This window comes from Ranitomeya imitator, chromosome 4, assembly GCF_032444005.1.
Source record: "Ranitomeya imitator isolate aRanImi1 chromosome 4, aRanImi1.pri, whole genome shotgun sequence".
Lineage (NCBI taxonomy): Eukaryota > Metazoa > Chordata > Amphibia > Anura > Dendrobatidae > Ranitomeya > Ranitomeya imitator.
Genome location: NC_091285.1, coordinates 172,679,861 through 172,698,430, shown reverse-complemented (window position 1 = coordinate 172,698,430; position 18,570 = coordinate 172,679,861). Strand labels below are relative to the sequence as shown.

Below are 18,570 nucleotides of genomic sequence, written 5' to 3'. Positions count from 1 at the left end.
CCCACAGGCCTGTATAGTATAATGCACTTCCCATAGGCCAGTACAGTATAATGCACTCCCCATAGGCCTGTGTAGCCTGTAGAATGTAAGCCCGCAAGGGCAGGGTCGTCACCCCTATGTATGAGGCCGGCGTCACACTCAGCGTATGAAAATACGGTCCGTTTTTTACGGCCGTAATACGCAGAAATGTTCCTAAAATAGTGATCCATATGTCATCCGTAGGCAGGGTGTGGCAGCATATTTTACGCATGGCATCCTCCGTATGTAATCCGTATGCCATCCGTACTGCGAGATTTTTTCGCAGGCTTGCAAAACCGACATACAATGGATCCATGGGCTCAAATGTTCGTTAAAACTTATATACAGTCTATATATATATATATATATATATATATATATATATATATATATATATATATATATATATATATATATATATATACCCGTATTTTCCGGCGTATAAGATGACTGGGTGTATAAGACGACCCCAACTTTTCCAGTTAAAATATAAAATCTTCTCAAAAGTCGGGGGTTGTCTTATATGCCGGGTGTCGTCTTATTGGGTGGGTGCGGAGCAATCTGCTGTCGAAGTATATAGTGGGGGGAGTGGTCCCGATGACGAGGTGAGGGAGCGCCTCACCAGGAAGGTGTAAGTGAAGCAAACTGTCAGTGTCTGGGATGCCAGGGGTATGCAAAAAAGAGAGAGAGCGGTGCTGTGCCTAGAAAAACACTCCTCTTTCACTCATCTGGCTCACCCTTGTATCCTATTATCTCCTTCTCTGCCTCTGCTTCTCTTACACCTTCCCGGTGAGGCCCCCCTCACCTTGTCATTGGGGTCGCTCCCCCCACAATATGCAGTGACCGCAGTTTACTCCGCATCTGCCCTATAAGACGACACCTGGTGTATAAGACGACACCCGACTTTTGAGAGAATTTTCAGGGGTTAAAAAGTAGTCTTATACGCCAGAAAATACAGTATATATAATGTCATTGAGACACACACATATATATATATACTGTATATTTAACTAGATGGTGGCCCGATTCTAACGCATCGGGTATTCTAGAATATGCATGTCCACGTAGTATATTGTCCAACCTCGTAGTATATTGTCCAGCCATGTAGTATATTGCCCAGACACGTAGTATATTGCCAAGTGACGTAGTATATTGCCCAGTGACGTAGTATATTGCTCAACCACGTAGTATATTGCCCAGTGACGTAGTATATTGCCCAGTGACGTAGTATATTGCCCAGTGACGTAGTATATTGCTCAACCACGTAGTATATTGCCCAGCCACGTAGTATATTGCCCAGCCACGTAGTATATTGCCCAGTGACGTAGTATATTGCCCAGTGATGTAGTATATTGCCCAGTGATGTAGTATATTGCCTAGTGACGTAGTATATTGCCCAGTTACGTAGTATATTGCTTAGTGATGTAGTATATTGCCCAGCCACGTAGTATATTGCCCAGTCACGTAGTATATTGCCCAGTTACGTAGTATATTGCACAGTCACGTAGTATATTGCCCAGTTACGTAGTACATTGCCCAGTGACGTAGTATATTGCCCAGTGACGTAGTATATTGCACAGTCACGTAGTATATTGCCCAGTGACGTAGTATATTGCTCAACCACGTAGTATATTGCCCAGCCACGTAGTATATTGCCCAGCCACGTAGTATATTGCCCAGTGACGTAGTATATTGCACAGTCACGTAGTATATTGCCCGGCCACGTAGTATATTGCCAAGCCACGTAGTATATTGCCCAGCCACGTAGTATATTGCACAGTCACGTAATACATTGCCCAGTGACGTAGTATATTGCACAGTCACGTAGTATATTGCCCAGTGATGTAGTATATTGCCCAGTGATGTAGTATATTGCCCAGCCACGTAGTATATTGCCCAGCCACGTAATACATTGCCCAGTGACGTAGTATATTGCACAGTCACGTAGTATATTGCCCAGTGATGTAGTATATTGCCCAGTGATGTAGTATATTGCCCAGCCACGTAGTATATTGCCCAGCCACGTAATACATTGCCCAGTGACGTAGTATATTGCCCAGTTACGTAGTATATTGCCCAGTGATGTAGTATATTGCCTAGTGACGTAGTATATTGTCCAGTTACGTAGTATATTGCTTAGTGATGTAGTATATTGCCCAGTTACGTAGTATATTGCTTAGTGATGTAGTATATTGCCCAGCCTCGTAGTATATTGTCCAGCCATGTAGTATATTGCCCAGACACGTAGTATATTGCCAAGTGACGTAGTATATTGCCCAGTGACGTAGTATATTGCTCAACCACGTAGTATATTGCCCAGTGACGTAGTATATTGCCCAGTGACGTAGTATATTGCTCAACCACGTAGTATATTGCCCAGCCACGTAGTATATTGCCCAGCCACGTAGTATATTGCCCAGTGACGTAGTATATTGCACAGTCACGTAGTATATTGCCCGGCCACGTAGTATATTGCCAAGCCACGTAGTATATTGCCCAGCCACGTAGTATATTGCCCAGCCACGTAATACATTGCCCAGTGACGTAGTATATTGCACAGTCACGTAGTATATTGCCCAGTGACGTAGTATATTGCCCAGTGACGTAGTATATTGCTCAACCACGTAGTATATTGCCCAGCCACGTAGTATATTGCCTAGCCACGTAGTATATTGCCCAGTGACGTAGTATATTGCACAGTCACGTAGTATATTGCCCGGCCACGTAGTATATTGCCCAGCCACGTAGTATATTGCCCAGCCACGTAATACATTGCCCAGTGACGTAGTATATTGCACAGTCACGTAGTATATTGCCTAGTGACGTAGTATATTGCCCAGTTACGTAGTATATTGCTTAGTGATGTAGTATATTGCCCAGTTACGTAGTATATTGCTTAGTGATGTAGTATATTGCCCAGCCACGTAGTATATTGCCCAGTCACGTAGTATATTGCACAGTCACGTAGTATATTGCCCAGTTACGTAGTACATTGCCCAGTGACGTAGTATATTGCCCAGTGACGTAGTATATTGCACAGTCACGTAGTATATTGCCCAGTGACGTAGTATATTGCACAGTCACGTAGTATATTGCCCAGTGACGTAGTATATTGCCCCGTGACGTAGTATATTGCCCAGTGATGTAGTATACTGCACAGAGTCACGTAGTATATTGCCCAGCCACGTTTGTCACAGGTAAAAAAATAAACATATACTCACCTTTCCGAGGGCCCCTTGTAGTCCACGGCAGCTCCCGATCCCAGGGTTGGTATGAGCGCAGGACCTGTGATGACGTTGCGGTCACATGACCGTTGCGTCATGGCAGGTCCTTCTCCCATACCATCTTTGACACCGGAACCTGCAACGGAAGATGGCGGCCGGCGCGAGCGGCTCAGCGTACTACAGAGAGTGAGTATAGCAGGTTTTTTTTTAATTATTATTTTTAACATTACATTTTTTACTATTGATGCCGCATAGGCAGCGTCAATAGTAACAAGTTGGGGACACACAGGGTTAATAGCGGCGGTAACGGAGTGCGTTACCCGCAGCATAACGCGGTCCGTTACCGCCGACATTAACCCTGTGTTAGCGGTGACCGGAGGGGAATATGCGGGCGCCGGGCACTGACTGCGGGGAGTAAGGAGCAGCCATTTTCTTCCGGACTGTGCCCGTCGCTGATTGGTCGCGGCAGCCATGACAGGCAGCTGGCAAGACCAATCAGCGATTGAATATCCGTGACAGACAGAAGGACAGACGGAAGTGACCCTTAGACAATTATATAGTAGATTCAGCGTGAGATAGCAGAAAAGCCGGTAATTCAATTGCCGGCTTTTCCTATCTCCATCACAAACCCGACATGATATGAGACATGGTTTACATACAGTAAACCATCTCATATCCCTTTTTTTTGCATATTCCACACTACTAATGTTAGTAGTGTGTATGTGCAAAATTTGGACGCTCTAGCTATTAAATTAAAGGGACACTGTCACCTGGATTTGGAGGGAACAATCTTCAGCCATGGAGGCGGGGTTTTGGGGTTTTTGATTCACCCTTTCCTTACCCGCTGGCTGCATGCTGGCTGCAATATTGGATTGAAGTTCATTCTCTGTCCTCCGTAGTACATGCCTGCGCTGTGCAAGATTGCCTTATGCAGGCGTGTACTATGGAGGACAGAGAATGAACTTCAATCCAATATTGCAACCAGCATGCAGCCAGCGGGTAAGGAAAGGGTGAATCAAAAACCCCGCCTCCATGGCTGAAGATTGTTCCCTCCAAATTCAGGTGACAGTGTCCCTTTAAGAAAAAATTGGCGTGGGCTCCCGTGCAATTTTCTCCGCCAGAGTGGTAAAGCCAGTGACTGAGGGCAGATATTAAAAGCCTGGAGAGGGTCCATGGTTATTGCCCCCCCCCTGGCTAAAAACATCTGCCCCCAGCCACCCCAGAAAAGGCACATCTGGAAGATGCGCCTATTCTGGCACTTGGCCACTCTCTTCCCACTTCCGTGTAGCGGTGGGATATGGGGTAATGAAGGGTTAATGTCACCTTGCTATTGTAAGGTGACATTAAGCTAGATTAATAATGGAGAGGCGTCAATTATGACACCTATCCATTATTAATCCAATAGTACGAAATGGTTAATAAAACACACACACACATTATTACGAAGTATTTTAATGAAATAAAGACACAGGGTGTTTTAATATTTTATTATACTCTTAATCCACCTGAAGACCCTGGTTCTGTAAAAAAGGAAAAATAAAAAACCAACAATATCCCATACCTTCCGTCATTCAGTCACGTCCCACGATGTAAATCCATCTGAAGGGGTTAAATCTTTTTACACCCAGGAGCTCTGCTATAATGCAGCTGTGCTCCTGTCTGTAAAAATTTGTGAATGAATGGAATGCAAGGGAATGTCCTGTAGTTACCTTGAGTCGCGGTGATGCGCCCTCTGCGGGATGTCCCCATATGAACTCGAGCGTAGGAACTTTTGTGGGGTGGCTGGGGGCAGATGTTTTTAGCCGGGGGGGGGGGGGGGGGGGCAATAACCATGGACTCTCTCTAGGCTATTAATATCTGCCCTCAGTCACTGGCTTTCCCACTCTGGCGGGAGCCCACGCCAATTTTTTCCGCGATTTAACTCTTTATTTTAATAGCTAGGGCGCCCAAATTTTGCACATACACACTACTAACATTAGTAGTGTGGAATATGCAAAAAAAAAAAGAATATGAGATGGTTTACTGTATGTAAACGATGTCTCATATCATGTCGGGTTTGTGAAGGAGAAAAGCTGGCAATTGAATTACCGGCTTTTCTATAGAACACCGCTGCGTACTTCTCGCAAGTCACACTGCTGGTCCGTGTGTAATCCGTATTTTTCTCGCCCCCATAGACTTTCATTGGCGATTTTTTTTGCGCAATACGGTGACAAACGCAGCAGGCTGCGATTTTCTACGGCCGGTCAAGACCGTATAATACGGATCCGTAAAATACGGCAGGTAGGAGCTGGGGCATAGAGAAGCATTGTACCGTATGCAATCCGTATTTTCAGCACCTCTCATACGTCCGTAAAACTCGCTAGTGTGAAGCCCGCCATAAAGTGACAGTGGTCAGAATTGAAAAAAAATGGCCTGGTCAGGAAGTTGAAAACAGGCTTCGGGGTGAAGGGGTTAAATTCCTATTTTTCTGTCCCTATGACGGAACTGAAAGACACAGTTCGCCAACGCTGTGAGACACCAAATATAAGTCAGCACCTACAATGACCATTTAGAAAGTAGTTTGCTCCAAATTTAGTGGCAGTAGGTTGGGAAAGGCCATTTTATCACAGCTATCAAGCACAGAACTCGGACTGTAATTTATGGGAGCACAAATTGGCGGCCATGAACCTGTCTACGCTGCAGAGCAGGAACCTGCAATTGGAATTCAACTTAGGTCCTGCAATTGCGCAGTTCGCACGCTAGGTGGCGATAGAACAGCAGGTTGAACGCTAATTTCTGGCTTTTGAGCCACATCGCGCTCCGTAGCAGCAGCACAACAGCCATGGCGACTTCCCGGGATGTCCACGTCGAGATCTGTCACCAGGAGATTGTCAAGTATGATCTGGAGATCAAAGCGCTGATCCAGGTACGTGATCGGCTGCAGCTGCCCCCGGAGCTGGCCTTCCCAGGCTGCTGGCCCTACCATCAGACCCTTAGAAAGGATAATGCATTGTTGGAGACTCTGTCCCTGCAATGTCTCCTATTAGGAGGTGACACCAGTGCTGGGTATCATTGTGTGCTTGTCACCAGCCCTGAGGTCAGTGTTTCCTTGTTGATGCAGTGGCAGGAGCCCACCCATGTTTTCCCAGTAGTATCTGTCACGTTCACAGCGCTGCAGCCAATCAGTGGCTCTGAGTTGAAGTCATGATCTGCTCAGTGATTGGCGGCAGCAATAACAGAGGCAAGGAGCAGCGGTGGAGACTCAGTTGTTGGACCGGAGGAGGGTGAGTAAGGGACAATTTCTATTTATGTCCAAGCGCAGCCCTATGTACACTTTGCATATGTCTTTTCTGCCCTCTGAGCCGGCCTCCCCAGCTCTCACTTTGTAGGACCATTATCTAGAAGAGATGGCAGGTGGGGCCCGAGCCGGGGTGGGCATCAGTAATGTACGTAGCACCTGGAGTTCATCGTAGCCCGGAGCTTGTACCCGGTGTACGGAGCCGATGACTTCTGCTTCTCATTATACCTAGGACATCCGGGAATGTGCCGGGCCCATTGCTGCACTGAGTGACCTCAACGCACAAGTGAAGGACAAGTTCCGTCTGCTGAGGCTGAGGATCCAGGTAGGGTGGGAGTCGCCATCATGGACGCCGGTGTGATGATGGTGGTCCTAGCAATAACATGGGAACACCTTTACATTTAAAGGGAACTTATTACTGAAAGATTGGCCAGTAACACTGATCTTCAACAGTGGATCCCAAACTTCTTCCGGTCAGAAAACCCCAAACCTGAGAAAACCTTCCCTGGGGAATCCTAAACTGGTGTCCCACCGTACGTCACACCGGCACACTGCCACATTTGGGGGGCACTCACTAACAGTCATATACCCACCTGGGTGTACAGTGACCATACGAGGATAATGGGTGACAGGTCTCTGCCCACCAGACAGCAGGTGTCACATGTCAGGTTCTCTTGATTAGTTACCCTTAGTAATCTTACTTTTATTCCCCTTTGTCCTGTCCCGTGGGTAAAATGTGACATTTGTCGGTTTGTGTATTTCCTGAAGGATCTGGAGCAGATGTCCAAAGAACAGGACAAGGAGTCTGACAAGCAAGCGTTACTGAAGGAGATGGAGTGTCACAAGAAGCAGATGCTCAGGTGTGTACAGGGTCTGACAGACCCCCGGGTGGGGACACACATCTGCTATACGCAGCAGGCCCATGCGCCAGCTGTGACTTATGGGCACTGCAGTCATTGGGGTCCCCAGTGGTCCCCTAGAGATGTGACATACATGTACGTCCTCGAAAAACAACTTTAATGGGAAATCCCCAAGAGGGGATGTAATACCTGTCTGCTGAATGCTACAGCTACCCAGAGCAATCCTTCCTAGACTATCCTTTGTGCTGGAAGAGTATGATCACAAGGCTCATGTTCTGCTTTTTTCCTGCCACCTGTCATTTAGGTCTTTGCACATTGAACAACTAAAGAAATAAAACTGACCCGCACCTCTTACCAGAATGAGGCAAATGTGAACAGGGACGAGCTGCCGTCACTGCATTATGGGCAAACCAATGAATACAGCAGCCCTCTGTGTGCTCCAAGATATGTGCCAACAGTGAGTATGTGCAATATCAACTGCATTACTGCTGTGTAGAATATACTTCTAAAATTGAGGTAGTTAGTGAACAAATTGACCAATTTGTGGTGCACACCGACCATGACGAGGCATATCTCTCTTTGCATAGTGAAAGTGACTTATTTGTGCATGCCCACGGACCACAACAAGGCATATCTCTCTTTGCATAGTGAAAGTGACTTATTTGTGCGTGCCCACTGGCCGTGACAAGGCATATTTCTCTTTGCATAGTGAAATTGACCAATTTGTGGTGCCCACCGACCATGACGAGGCATATCTCTCTTTGCATAGTGAAATTGACCAATTTGTGCGTGCCCATGGACCACAACAAGGCATATCTCTCTTTGCATAGTAAAATTGACTTATTTGTGTGTGCCCACCGACCACGACAAGGCATATCTCTCTTTGCATAGTGAAAGTGACTTATTTGTGCGTGCCCACTGGCCGTGACAAGGCATATTTCTCTTTGCATAGTGAAATTGACCAATTTGTGGTGCCCACTGGCCACGACAAGGCATATCACTCTTTGTACAGTGAAATTAACCAATTTGCGCGTGCCCACTGGCCATGACAAGGCATATCTCTTTGCACAGTGAAATTAACAAATTTGTGTGCTAAGACCCTTAGTTTTATCAGTATAGTCTATATGACAGTAATGCAGTTACATTTCATGTATTTGGTGTGTGCACATATCTTGGCGCACACAGTGTGCTGCTGTATTCCTTAGTATGTACAAGCTCCAGTATGGTCAATGGTGACTTCCTCCTTCCCAGATCCCAATTTCAGAACTGCTGCATTGCTGGTGGTCTCTATCCAGTGATGGAGGTGGGAGCTCCCTCTTTGCCTGACAGATTTCCCCAAAACTATTCTTTTTCGGCATCTGCAGAAATCTTGTCGTACAGTTAGGGCCAGAAATATTTGGACAGTGACACAAGTTTTGTTATTTTAGCTGTTTACAAAAACATGTTCAGAAATACAATTATATATATAATATGGGCTGAAAGTGCACACTCCCAGCTGCAATATGATAGTTTCCACATCCAAATCGGAGAAAGGGTTTAGGAATCATAGCTCTGTAATGCATAGCGTCCTCTTTTTCAAGGGACCAAAAGTAATTGGACAATGGACTCTAAGGGCTGCAATTAACTCTGAAGGCGTCTCCCTCGTTAACCTGTAATCAATGAAGTAGTTAAAAGGTCAGGGGTGGATTCCAGGTGTGTGGTTTTGCATTTGGAAGCTGTTGCTGTGAGCAGACAACATGCGGTCAAAGGAACTCTCAATTGAGGTGAAGCAGAACATCCTGAGGCTGAAAAAAAAGAAAAAATCCATCAGAGAGATAGCAGACATGCTTGGAGTAGCAAAATCAACAGTTGGGTACATTCTGAGAAAAAAGGAATTGACTGGTGAGCTTGGGAACTCAAAAAGGCCTGGGCGTCCACGGATGACAACAGTGGTGGATGATCGCCGCATACTTAATTTGGTGAAGAAGAACCCGTTCACAACATCAACTGAAGTCCAGAACACTCTCAGTGAAGTAGGTGTATCTGTCTCTAAGTCAACAGTAAAGAGAAGACTCCATGACAGTAAATACAAAGGGTTCACATCTAGATGCAAACCATTCATCAATACCAAAAATAGACAGGCCAGAGTTAAATTTGCAGAAAAACACCTCAAGAAGCCAGCTCAGTTCTGGAAAAGTATTCTATGGACAGATGAGACAAAGATCAACCTGTACCAGAATGATGGGAAGAAAAAAGTTTGGAGAAGAAAGGGAACGGCACATGATCCAAGGCACACCACATCCTCTGTAAAACATGGTGGAGGCAACGTGATGGCATGGGCATGCATGGCTTTCAATGGCACTGGATCACTTGTGTTTATTGATGACATAAGAGCAGACAAGAGTAGCCGGATGAATTCTGAAGTGTACCGGGATATACTTTCAGCCCAGATTCAGCCAAATGCTGCAAAGTTGATTGGACGGCGCTTCATAGTACAGATGGACAATGACCCCAAGCATACAGCCAAAGCTACCCAGGAGTTCATGAGTGCCAAAAAGTGGAACATTCTGCAATGGCCAAGTCAATCTGCAGATCTAAACCCAATTGAGCATGCATTTCACTTGCTCAAATCCAGACTTAAGACGGAAAGACCCACAAACAAGCAAGACCTGAAGGCTGCGGCTGTAAAGGCCTGGCAAAGCATTAAGAAGGAGGAAACCCAGCGTTTGGTGATGTCCATGGGTTCCAGACTTAAGGCAGTGATTGCCTCCAAAGGATTTGCAACAAAATATTGAAAATAAAAATATTTTGTTTGGGTTATGTTTATTTGTCCAATTACTTTTGGCCTCCTAAAATGTGGAGTGTTTGTAAAGAAATGTGTACAATTCCTACATTTTCTATCAGATATTTTTGTTCAACCCTTCAAATTAAACGTTACAATCTGCACTTGAATTCTGTTGTAGAGGTTTCATTTCAAATCCAATGTGGTGGCATGCAGAGCCCAACTCGCGAAAATTGTGTCACTGTCCAAATATTTCTGGCCCTAACTGTATGTACAGGGTACGGGGGAGATTTTTATTTGTTTTTTTTTTTTTTTTTTTAAGGTTTAATGTCACTTTAAATAGGTTGCTCACATCGGGGGGCCTGGTGGGTGATGTCAAAGGTGATGCAGGACGCAGATGATTTTGCCAGCATCATCATGTCACTCGACCGATAAGCATTTTGCTCGTTGATCGGGTGATCGTTCCACCGCAGAATAGCCATGGTGAGGGAGGGTAATGGGGCAGTGTAGGCGGACATGGAGGGGTATCTGCTGCCTGTGTGAGTGCACCCAATCTGTGCTTCATTTTAGCAATCAGAGCGTGTGGAGGAAAGCCAACCTGTCTTGTAAGCTGGCGATCGATAATGCTGAAAAGGATGAACTGCTCGAAGGAGGCGATGGCACAAGGCAAAGGTACGCTGGCGGAGAAAGGTTCTTAGCCTATTAAAAATATTTAAAGGGAAAAGCTGTACCATCCAATGGGGCCATGTCCCTTAGGGAGCGTAGCGGCATGCAGCCTGTAGGGAGCGTAGCGGCATGCAGCCTGTAGGGAGCGTAGCGGCATGCAGCCTGTAGGGAGCGTAGCGGCATGCAGCCTGTAGGGAGCGTAGCGGCATGCAGCCTGTAGGGAGCGTAGCGGCATGCAGCCTGTAGGGAGCGTAGCGGCATGCAGCCTGTAGGGAGCGTAGCGGCATGCAGCCTGTAGGGAGCGTAGCGGCATGCAGCCTGTAGGGAGCGTAGCGACATGCAGCCTGTAGGGAGCGTAGCGGCATGCAGCCTGTAGGGAGCGTAGCGGCATGCAGCCTGTAGGGAGCGTAGCGGCATGCAGCCTGTAGGGAGCGTAGCGGCATGCAGCCTGTAGGGAGCGTAGCGGCATGCAGCCTGTAGGGAGCGTAGCGGCATGCAGCCTGTAGGGAGCGTAGCGTAGCACAGAGTTTCTGATAGATGTGTCATATACAGGTCCTTCTCAAAAAATTAGCATATAGTGTTAAATTTCATTATTTACCATAATGTAATGATTACAATTAAACTTTCATATATTATAGATTCATTATCCACCAACTGAAATTTGTCAGGTCTTTTAAGGTACCTTCACACATAACGATATTGTTAACGATATCGTTGCTATTTGTGACGTAGCAACGATATCGTTAATGAAATCGTTATGTGTGACAGCGACCAACGATCAGGCCCCTGCTGGGAGATCGTTGGTCGCTGAATAAAGTCCAGAACTTTATTTCGTCGCTGGACTCCCTGGAGACATCGCTGGATCGGCGTGTGTGACACCGATCCAGCGATGTCTTCACTGGTAACCAGGGTAAACATCGGGTAACTAAGCGCAGGGCCGCGCTTAGTAACCCGATGTTTACCCTGGTTACCATGCTAAAAGTAAAAAAACAAACACTAGATACTTACCTACAGCCGTCTGTCCTCCAGCGCTGTGCTCTGCACTCCTCCTGTACTGGCTGTGAGCCGGAAAGCAGAGCGGTGACGTCACCGCTCTGCTTTCCGGCTCACAGCCAGTACAGGAGGAGAGCAGAGAAGCAGAGCGCAGCGCTGGAGGATAGACAGCGGTAGGTAAGTATCTAGTGTTTGTTTTTTTTTACTTTTAGCATGGTAACCAGGGTAAACATCGGGTTACTAAGCGCGGCCCTGTGCTTAGTTACCCGATGTTTACCCTGGTTACCGGCATCGTTGGTCGCTGGAGAGCGGTCTGTGTGACAGCTCTCCAGCGACCAAACAGCGACGCTGCAGCGATCCGGATCGTTGTCGGTATCGCTGCAGCGTCGCTATGTGTGACGGTACCTTAAGTGTGAAGGGGCCTTTATTGTTTTAATACTGATGATTTTGGCATACAACTCCTGATAACCCAAAAAACCTGTCTCAATAAATTAGCATATCAAGAAAAGGTTCTCTAAACGACCTATTACCCTAATCTTCTGAATCAACTAATTAACTCTAAACACATGCAAAAGATACCTGAGGCTTTTATAAACTCCCTGCCTGGTTCATTACTCAAAACCCCCATCATGGGTAAGACTAGCGACCTGACAGATGTCAAGAAGGCCATCATTGACACCCTCAAGCAAGAGGGTAAGACCCAGAAAGAAATTTCTCAACAAATAGGCTGTTCCCAGAGTGCTGTATCAAGGCACCTCAATGGTAAGTCTGTTGGAAGGAAACAATGTGGCAGAAAACGCTGTACAACGAGAAGAGGAGACCGGACCCTGAGGAAGATTGTGGAGAAGGACCGATTCCAGACCTTGGGGAACCTGAGGAAGCAGTGGACTGAGTCTGGTGTGGAAACATCCAGAGCCACCGTGCACAGGCGTGTGCAGGAAATGGGCTACAGGTGCCGAAATGGGCTACAGAGAAGCAGCACTGGACTGTTGCTAAGTGGTCCCAAGTACTTTTTTCTGATGAAAGCAAATTTTGCATGTCATTCGGAAATCAAGGTGCCAGAGTCTGGAGGAAGACTGGGGAGAAGGAAATGCCAAAATGCCTGAAGTCCAGTGTCAAGTACCCACAGTCAGTGATGGTGTGGGGTGCCATGTCAGCTGCTGGTGTTGGTCCACTGTGTTTCATCAAGGGCAGGGTCAATGCAGCTAGCTATCAGGAGATTTTGGAGCACTTCATGCTTCCATCGGCTGAAATGCTTTATGGAGATGAAGATTTCATTTTTCAGCACGACCTGGCACCTGCTCACAGTGCCAAAACCACTGGTAAATGGTTTACTGACCATGGTATTACTGTGCTCAATTGGCCTGCCAACTCTCCTGACCTGAACCCCATAGAGAATCTGTGGGATATTGTGAAGAGAAAGTTGAGAGACGCAAGACCCAACACTCTGGATGAGCTTAAGGCCGCTATTGAAGCATCCTGGGCCTCCATAACATCTCAGCAGTGTCACAGGCTGATTGCCTCCATGCCACGCCGCATTGAAGCAGTCATTTCTGCCAAAGGATTCCCGACCAAGTATTGAGTGCATAACTGAACATTATTATTTGATGGTTTTTTTGTTTGTTATTAAAAAACACTTTTATTTGATTGGATGGGTGAAATATGCTAATTTATTGAGACAGGTTTTTTGGGTTATCAGGAGTTGTATGCCAAAATCATCAGTATTAAAACAATAAAAGACCTGACAAATTTCAGTTGGTGGATAATGAATCTATAATATATGAAAGTTTAATTGTAATCATTACATTATGGTAAATAATGAAATTTAACACTATATGCTAATTTTTTGAGAAGGACCTGTATATAGTATAGGTGATAACATTCTTGCCTCCAATGCATTTCTTCAGATTTTCCTAAAGCAGAATCCTTGTTTTTTTTTGTTTTTTTTCCAAGGATGAATTTTCTTCTCCATTAAATATGTATTATTTTTGTGTTGAGCGTAAAAATGTAATAAATTCATTGTTCTCTAACAGAAAAGTAACCAAAGAAAACCTGGCTCAGTCCACGAGTGGCATCACGGAGAGTCTGATGAGCATCAGTCGCATGATGTCCCAGCAGGTGCAGCAGAGCGAGGTGGCCATGCACACCCTAGGTAAGACCCCCGTACCTGAAAAAGTAGGAGGAGCTTAGCGGGATGGGCGTGGTCAACACTTTCATTCTACTGCGTGCTACCAAAAAGGCGTAAATTACGACAGAAATGTGCGCCTGTCACCGGTTGGAGAACATTCCTCACGGTGGCGTGCGGCAGCTGAAAGATGTGCCAAATTCACATCACTCTTAAGGTACCTTCACACATAACGATGTTGTTAACAATATCGTTAATGAAATCGTTATGTGTGACAGCGACCAACGATCAGGCCCCTGCTGGGAGATCGTTGGTCGCTGAACAAAGTCCAGAACTTTATTTCGTCGCTGGATCTCCCGTGGACATCGCTGGATCGGCGTGTGTGACACCGATCCAGCGATGTCTTCACTGGTAACCAGGGTAAACATCGGGTAACTAAGCGCAGGGCCGCGCTTAGTAACCCGATGTTTACCCTGGTTACCATCCTAAAAGTAAAAAAACAAACAGTACATACTTACCTACCGCTGTCTGTCCCCCGGCGCTGTCCTCTGCACTCCTCCTGCACTGGCTGTGAGCGTCGGTCAGCCGGAAAGCAGAGCGGTGACGTCACCGCTCTGCTTTCCGGCCGCTGTGCTCACAGTCAGTGCAGGAGGAGTGCAGAGAAGCACAGCGCCGGGGACAGACAGCGTTAGGTAAGTATGTACTGTTTGTTTTTTTTACTTTTAGGATGGTAACCAGGGTAAACATCGGGTTACTAAGCGCGGCCCTGCGCTTAGTTACCCGATGTTTACCCTGGTTACCGGCATCGTTGGTCGCTGGAGAGCGGTCTGTGTGACAGCTCTCCAGCGACCAAACAGCGACGCTGCAGCGATCCGGATCGTTGTCGGTATCGCTGCAGCGTCGCTTAGTGTGACGGTACCTTTAATACAGTTGGCTCATCTTACCCTTCATCATGCCCGGAGCGCTAAACGCTCGTCTTGATGAATGGGGATCATTGTGTGAGTTTAGGTCACGATCTTTATCAGTATTTACATCCTTACTGGATTGAATGCTATATATTGTAATTGTGCTTTTGAATTTCCTTTAAAGAAAATCGGTCACCAGTTTTTGCTACTCCAAAGCAGCTGAGCTGAAACCCTGATTCCAGAGATGTGTCCCTTACTCATCTGCTTGCTGTAGTTTTCCATAAAATCACAGTTTTATAAGCAGGAGATTACCACTAGAGGACTAGTAAACCTGCTTCTAAATAGTCATCCTTACTCATGAGCTCTGGATAACCCTGCCCCCACCACAGATTGGCAGTTTTCTCTATATACTGTGCATAGGCAGAAAGCTGCCAATGAGTGGTGGGGGCGGGGTTATACAGAGCACAGCATTCAGAGAACTGGTAGGTCTGCAGCAGATAGCAGTGATTTTACTGCATCACGCAGCTCAGTAAGTGACATATAATTGGAATCAGGGTCTCTGTCCCCACATCATGCTGCTCTCAGATTTTCTTTTAAAGTTTTCCACATCCTGTAATGCTGCATTGAATTTTAAACATTTTTTTATTGATTCTTCTACAGCCACCTCATCCAGGACCATCCAGGAAGCCAATGAAGAGTTCAAGTCCATGTCTGGGACCATTCAGCTGGGGCGAAAACTCATTACCAAGTATAATCGTCGCGAGCTGACGGACAAGCTGCTCATTTTCCTAGCGCTCGCCTTGTTTTTAGCAACTGTGCTCTATATCCTCAAGAAAAGGCTGTTTCCCTTTTAGCCGACACTGTGCTCGCCATTTCCAGGATCTTTTGGAAGGATGGCTGCTAGCATACCCTGAGAGCTTGATCAGACGATGCCGCTGACACCGTTCATCCGTCTCTTATGGAGAGATGCAGCAAAGAAACCCGCCGTCATCACAATCTTCAATGGACACTAAATCTAGAAATGGATCAGGAAAGCTGGCGTCAAAAGTTCCTGCCATTGTGGAGAAAACGTGGATTGGTGTCCTACTGGTTGCTTCCGTCTTTCAAGGATTAGGACGCGTGGTCTCCGCCCCAGATTGGGGGAGAGGATGATTTCTGAATTTGTATGAACTATGTTAAATCCTACTTCCATTATTATCATATTTCCGTAATGCATATGATGACTTCTGTTAATGATAGTCTATTTCCTAGAAGCAGACAGAATGTATTTTAACCAGTAGTCATTACTAAAAGAGACCACAGCTTTATTTAAAGGGAATCTGTCAGAAGGTTTTTGCTACCTCATATGAGAGCAGCATAATGTAGGAAACGTGACCCTGATTCCAACGGTGTGTCGCTTAGTTTCGTGGGTGCAGCAGTTGTGACACAATCAAGCTTTGTATATTCAGTGTCAGTAGACAGTGAGCTACTTGTCATGGGAGGGGGCGGAGTCAGACCAGGAGGCATGTGCGGTGGTGTCCAACAATCATTGCAAGTAAACAAAACCATGGAGTTTGATAAGAGAGGAATAGCTGAAATTTGTGTTTTAACCCCTACAGCATGCTGTCTGCAGCAAACATAGCAACAATTTGCTGACTGATTCGCTTTAAAAAAGACTAGAAGAAGAAGACACCCATAGAGAAGAGTTGAAACCACACCCATTTGGTGAATAAGACTAGATTGAACTATAGGGAGGAGGAGGTGGCCATGTCTCAGGAATAGAGAGGTGCAGGAACCAATGGAAAATAATGCCCGATGCAGCAGAACGGCGACACATCAGGTGCGACAATTGTGAATAAATGGTGAGAGACAGGTCCTCTTAAGTCCTAATGAGACCACTGCAGTCGGAACTGCTTCGCTACGTGAGCACAAGCTGCCGGATCCCATAAAGTAATAGCGAACCGATCCTCGTGTTACAGAGTAAGGCCTCAATTAAATGTAAGGTCAGAAATGGGGTCCAAAGTGTAGCCCATTGCATTCTTAGGGAAGTCCTCCATTATGAGGGATCTTCTAATTAAGCAGATCAAGGCTGTGGGGCCAACAGACCATTTCTGAGTTATGTCATCATTTGGAAGGAGCCCTTGCTTTGCTATTAACTCCCTTATTACTTACAATTTATCCTAGTTTATCAGGCAAACAATATTCATGTGTCACGCTAACATGGTGTCAGACTTCCTGTGACCAATTATTTTCTCTAATAAATCTGATTTTTGTTATTCGGTTCAGTGCCTAACGTGTAGCAGCTACTGTATTCGATAAACTATATTTATTACATACGGTATATGTCTTTTATTTTCATTCCCTATTTTAATGCCTGTGTTAAATCCAGTCACTGTGTGTTTACCGGAAAAATAACCCATGATCTCATAGAACCGTATAGTGATCTCAGTACAACTACAATGGACCCGGGATCCAATTTTCTTTCTCCAGGAGTCCTTGGGTACAGATTGATAGCATCTCGCTAGCATCTGCTCTTACTCCTCCTGACAATTATCTGATCACTGGCTGTAACTGCTCCCTGTATAATGATCACTGGCTGTAACTGCTCCCGGTATAGTGATCACTGGCTGTAACGGCTCCCGGTATAGTGATCACTGGCTGTAACTGCTCCCTGTATAGTGATCACTGGCTGTAACGGCTCCCGGTATAGTGATCACTGGCTGTAACTGCTCCCTGTATAATGATCACTGGCTGTAACGGCTCCCTGTATAATGATCACTGGCTGTAACGGCTCCCGGTATAGTGATCACTGGCTGTAACGGCTCCCGGTATAGTGATCACTGGCTGTAACTGCTCCCTGTATAGTGATCACTGGCTGTAACTGCTCCCGGTATAGTGATCACTGGCTGTAACTGCTCCCGGTATAGTGATCACTGGCTGTAACGGCTCCCGGTATAGTGATCACTGGCTGTAACTGCTCCCTGTATAATGATCACTGGCTGTAACTGCTCCCGGTATAGTGATCACTGGCTGTAACGGCTCCCGGTATAGTGATCACTGGCTGTAACTGCTCCCTGTATAGTGATCACTGGCTGTAACGGCTCCCGGTATAGTGATCACTGGCTGTAACTGCTCCCTGTATAATGATCACTGGCTGTAACGGCTCCCTGTATAATGATCACTGGCTGTAACGGCTCCCGGTATAGTGATCACTGGCTGTAACGGCTCCCGGTATAGTGATCACTGGCTGTAACTGCTCCCTGTATAGTGATCACTGGCTGTAACTGCTCCCGGTATAGTGATCACTGGCTGTAACTGCTCCCGGTATAGTGATCACTGGCTGTAACTGCTCCCGGTATAGTGATCACTGGCTGTAACTGCTCCCGGTATAGTGATCACTGGCTGTAACTGCTCCCGGTATAGTGATCACTGGCTGTAACGGCTCCCGGTATAGTGATCACTGGCTGTAACTGCTCCCGGTATAATGATCACTGGCTGTAACAGCTCCCGGTATAGTGATCACTGGCTGTAACTGCTCCCGGTATAATGATCACTGGCTGTAACGGCTCCCGGTATAGTGATCACTGGCTGTAACTGCTCCCGGTATAGTGATCACTGGCTGTAACTGCTCCCGGTATAGTGATCACTGGCTGTAACTGCTCCCGGTATAGTGATCACTGGCTGTAACTGCTCCCGGTATAGTGATCACTGGCTGTAACTGCTCCCGGTATAGTGATCACTGGCTGTAACTGCTCCCGGTAT

At 46.2% G+C, this 18,570-nt stretch overlaps 1 protein-coding gene across 1 annotated transcript; it reads left to right on the top strand.

Moving 5' to 3' along the window:
- The first annotated feature begins 6,037 nt into the window (after nucleotides 1-6,037).
- Nucleotides 6,038-17,147, top strand: BNIP1 (BCL2 interacting protein 1). The gene is made up of 6 exons (XM_069764094.1): nucleotides 6,038-6,147; nucleotides 6,752-6,844; nucleotides 7,288-7,379; nucleotides 10,711-10,812; nucleotides 13,833-13,951; nucleotides 15,490-17,147. The coding sequence occupies exons 1-6, from the start codon at nucleotides 6,064-6,066 to the stop codon at nucleotides 15,681-15,683; spliced, it is 684 nt and encodes a 227-aa protein (XP_069620195.1). The 5' UTR covers nucleotides 6,038-6,063; the 3' UTR covers nucleotides 15,684-17,147.
- The last annotated feature ends 1,423 nt before the right edge of the window (nucleotides 17,148-18,570 follow it).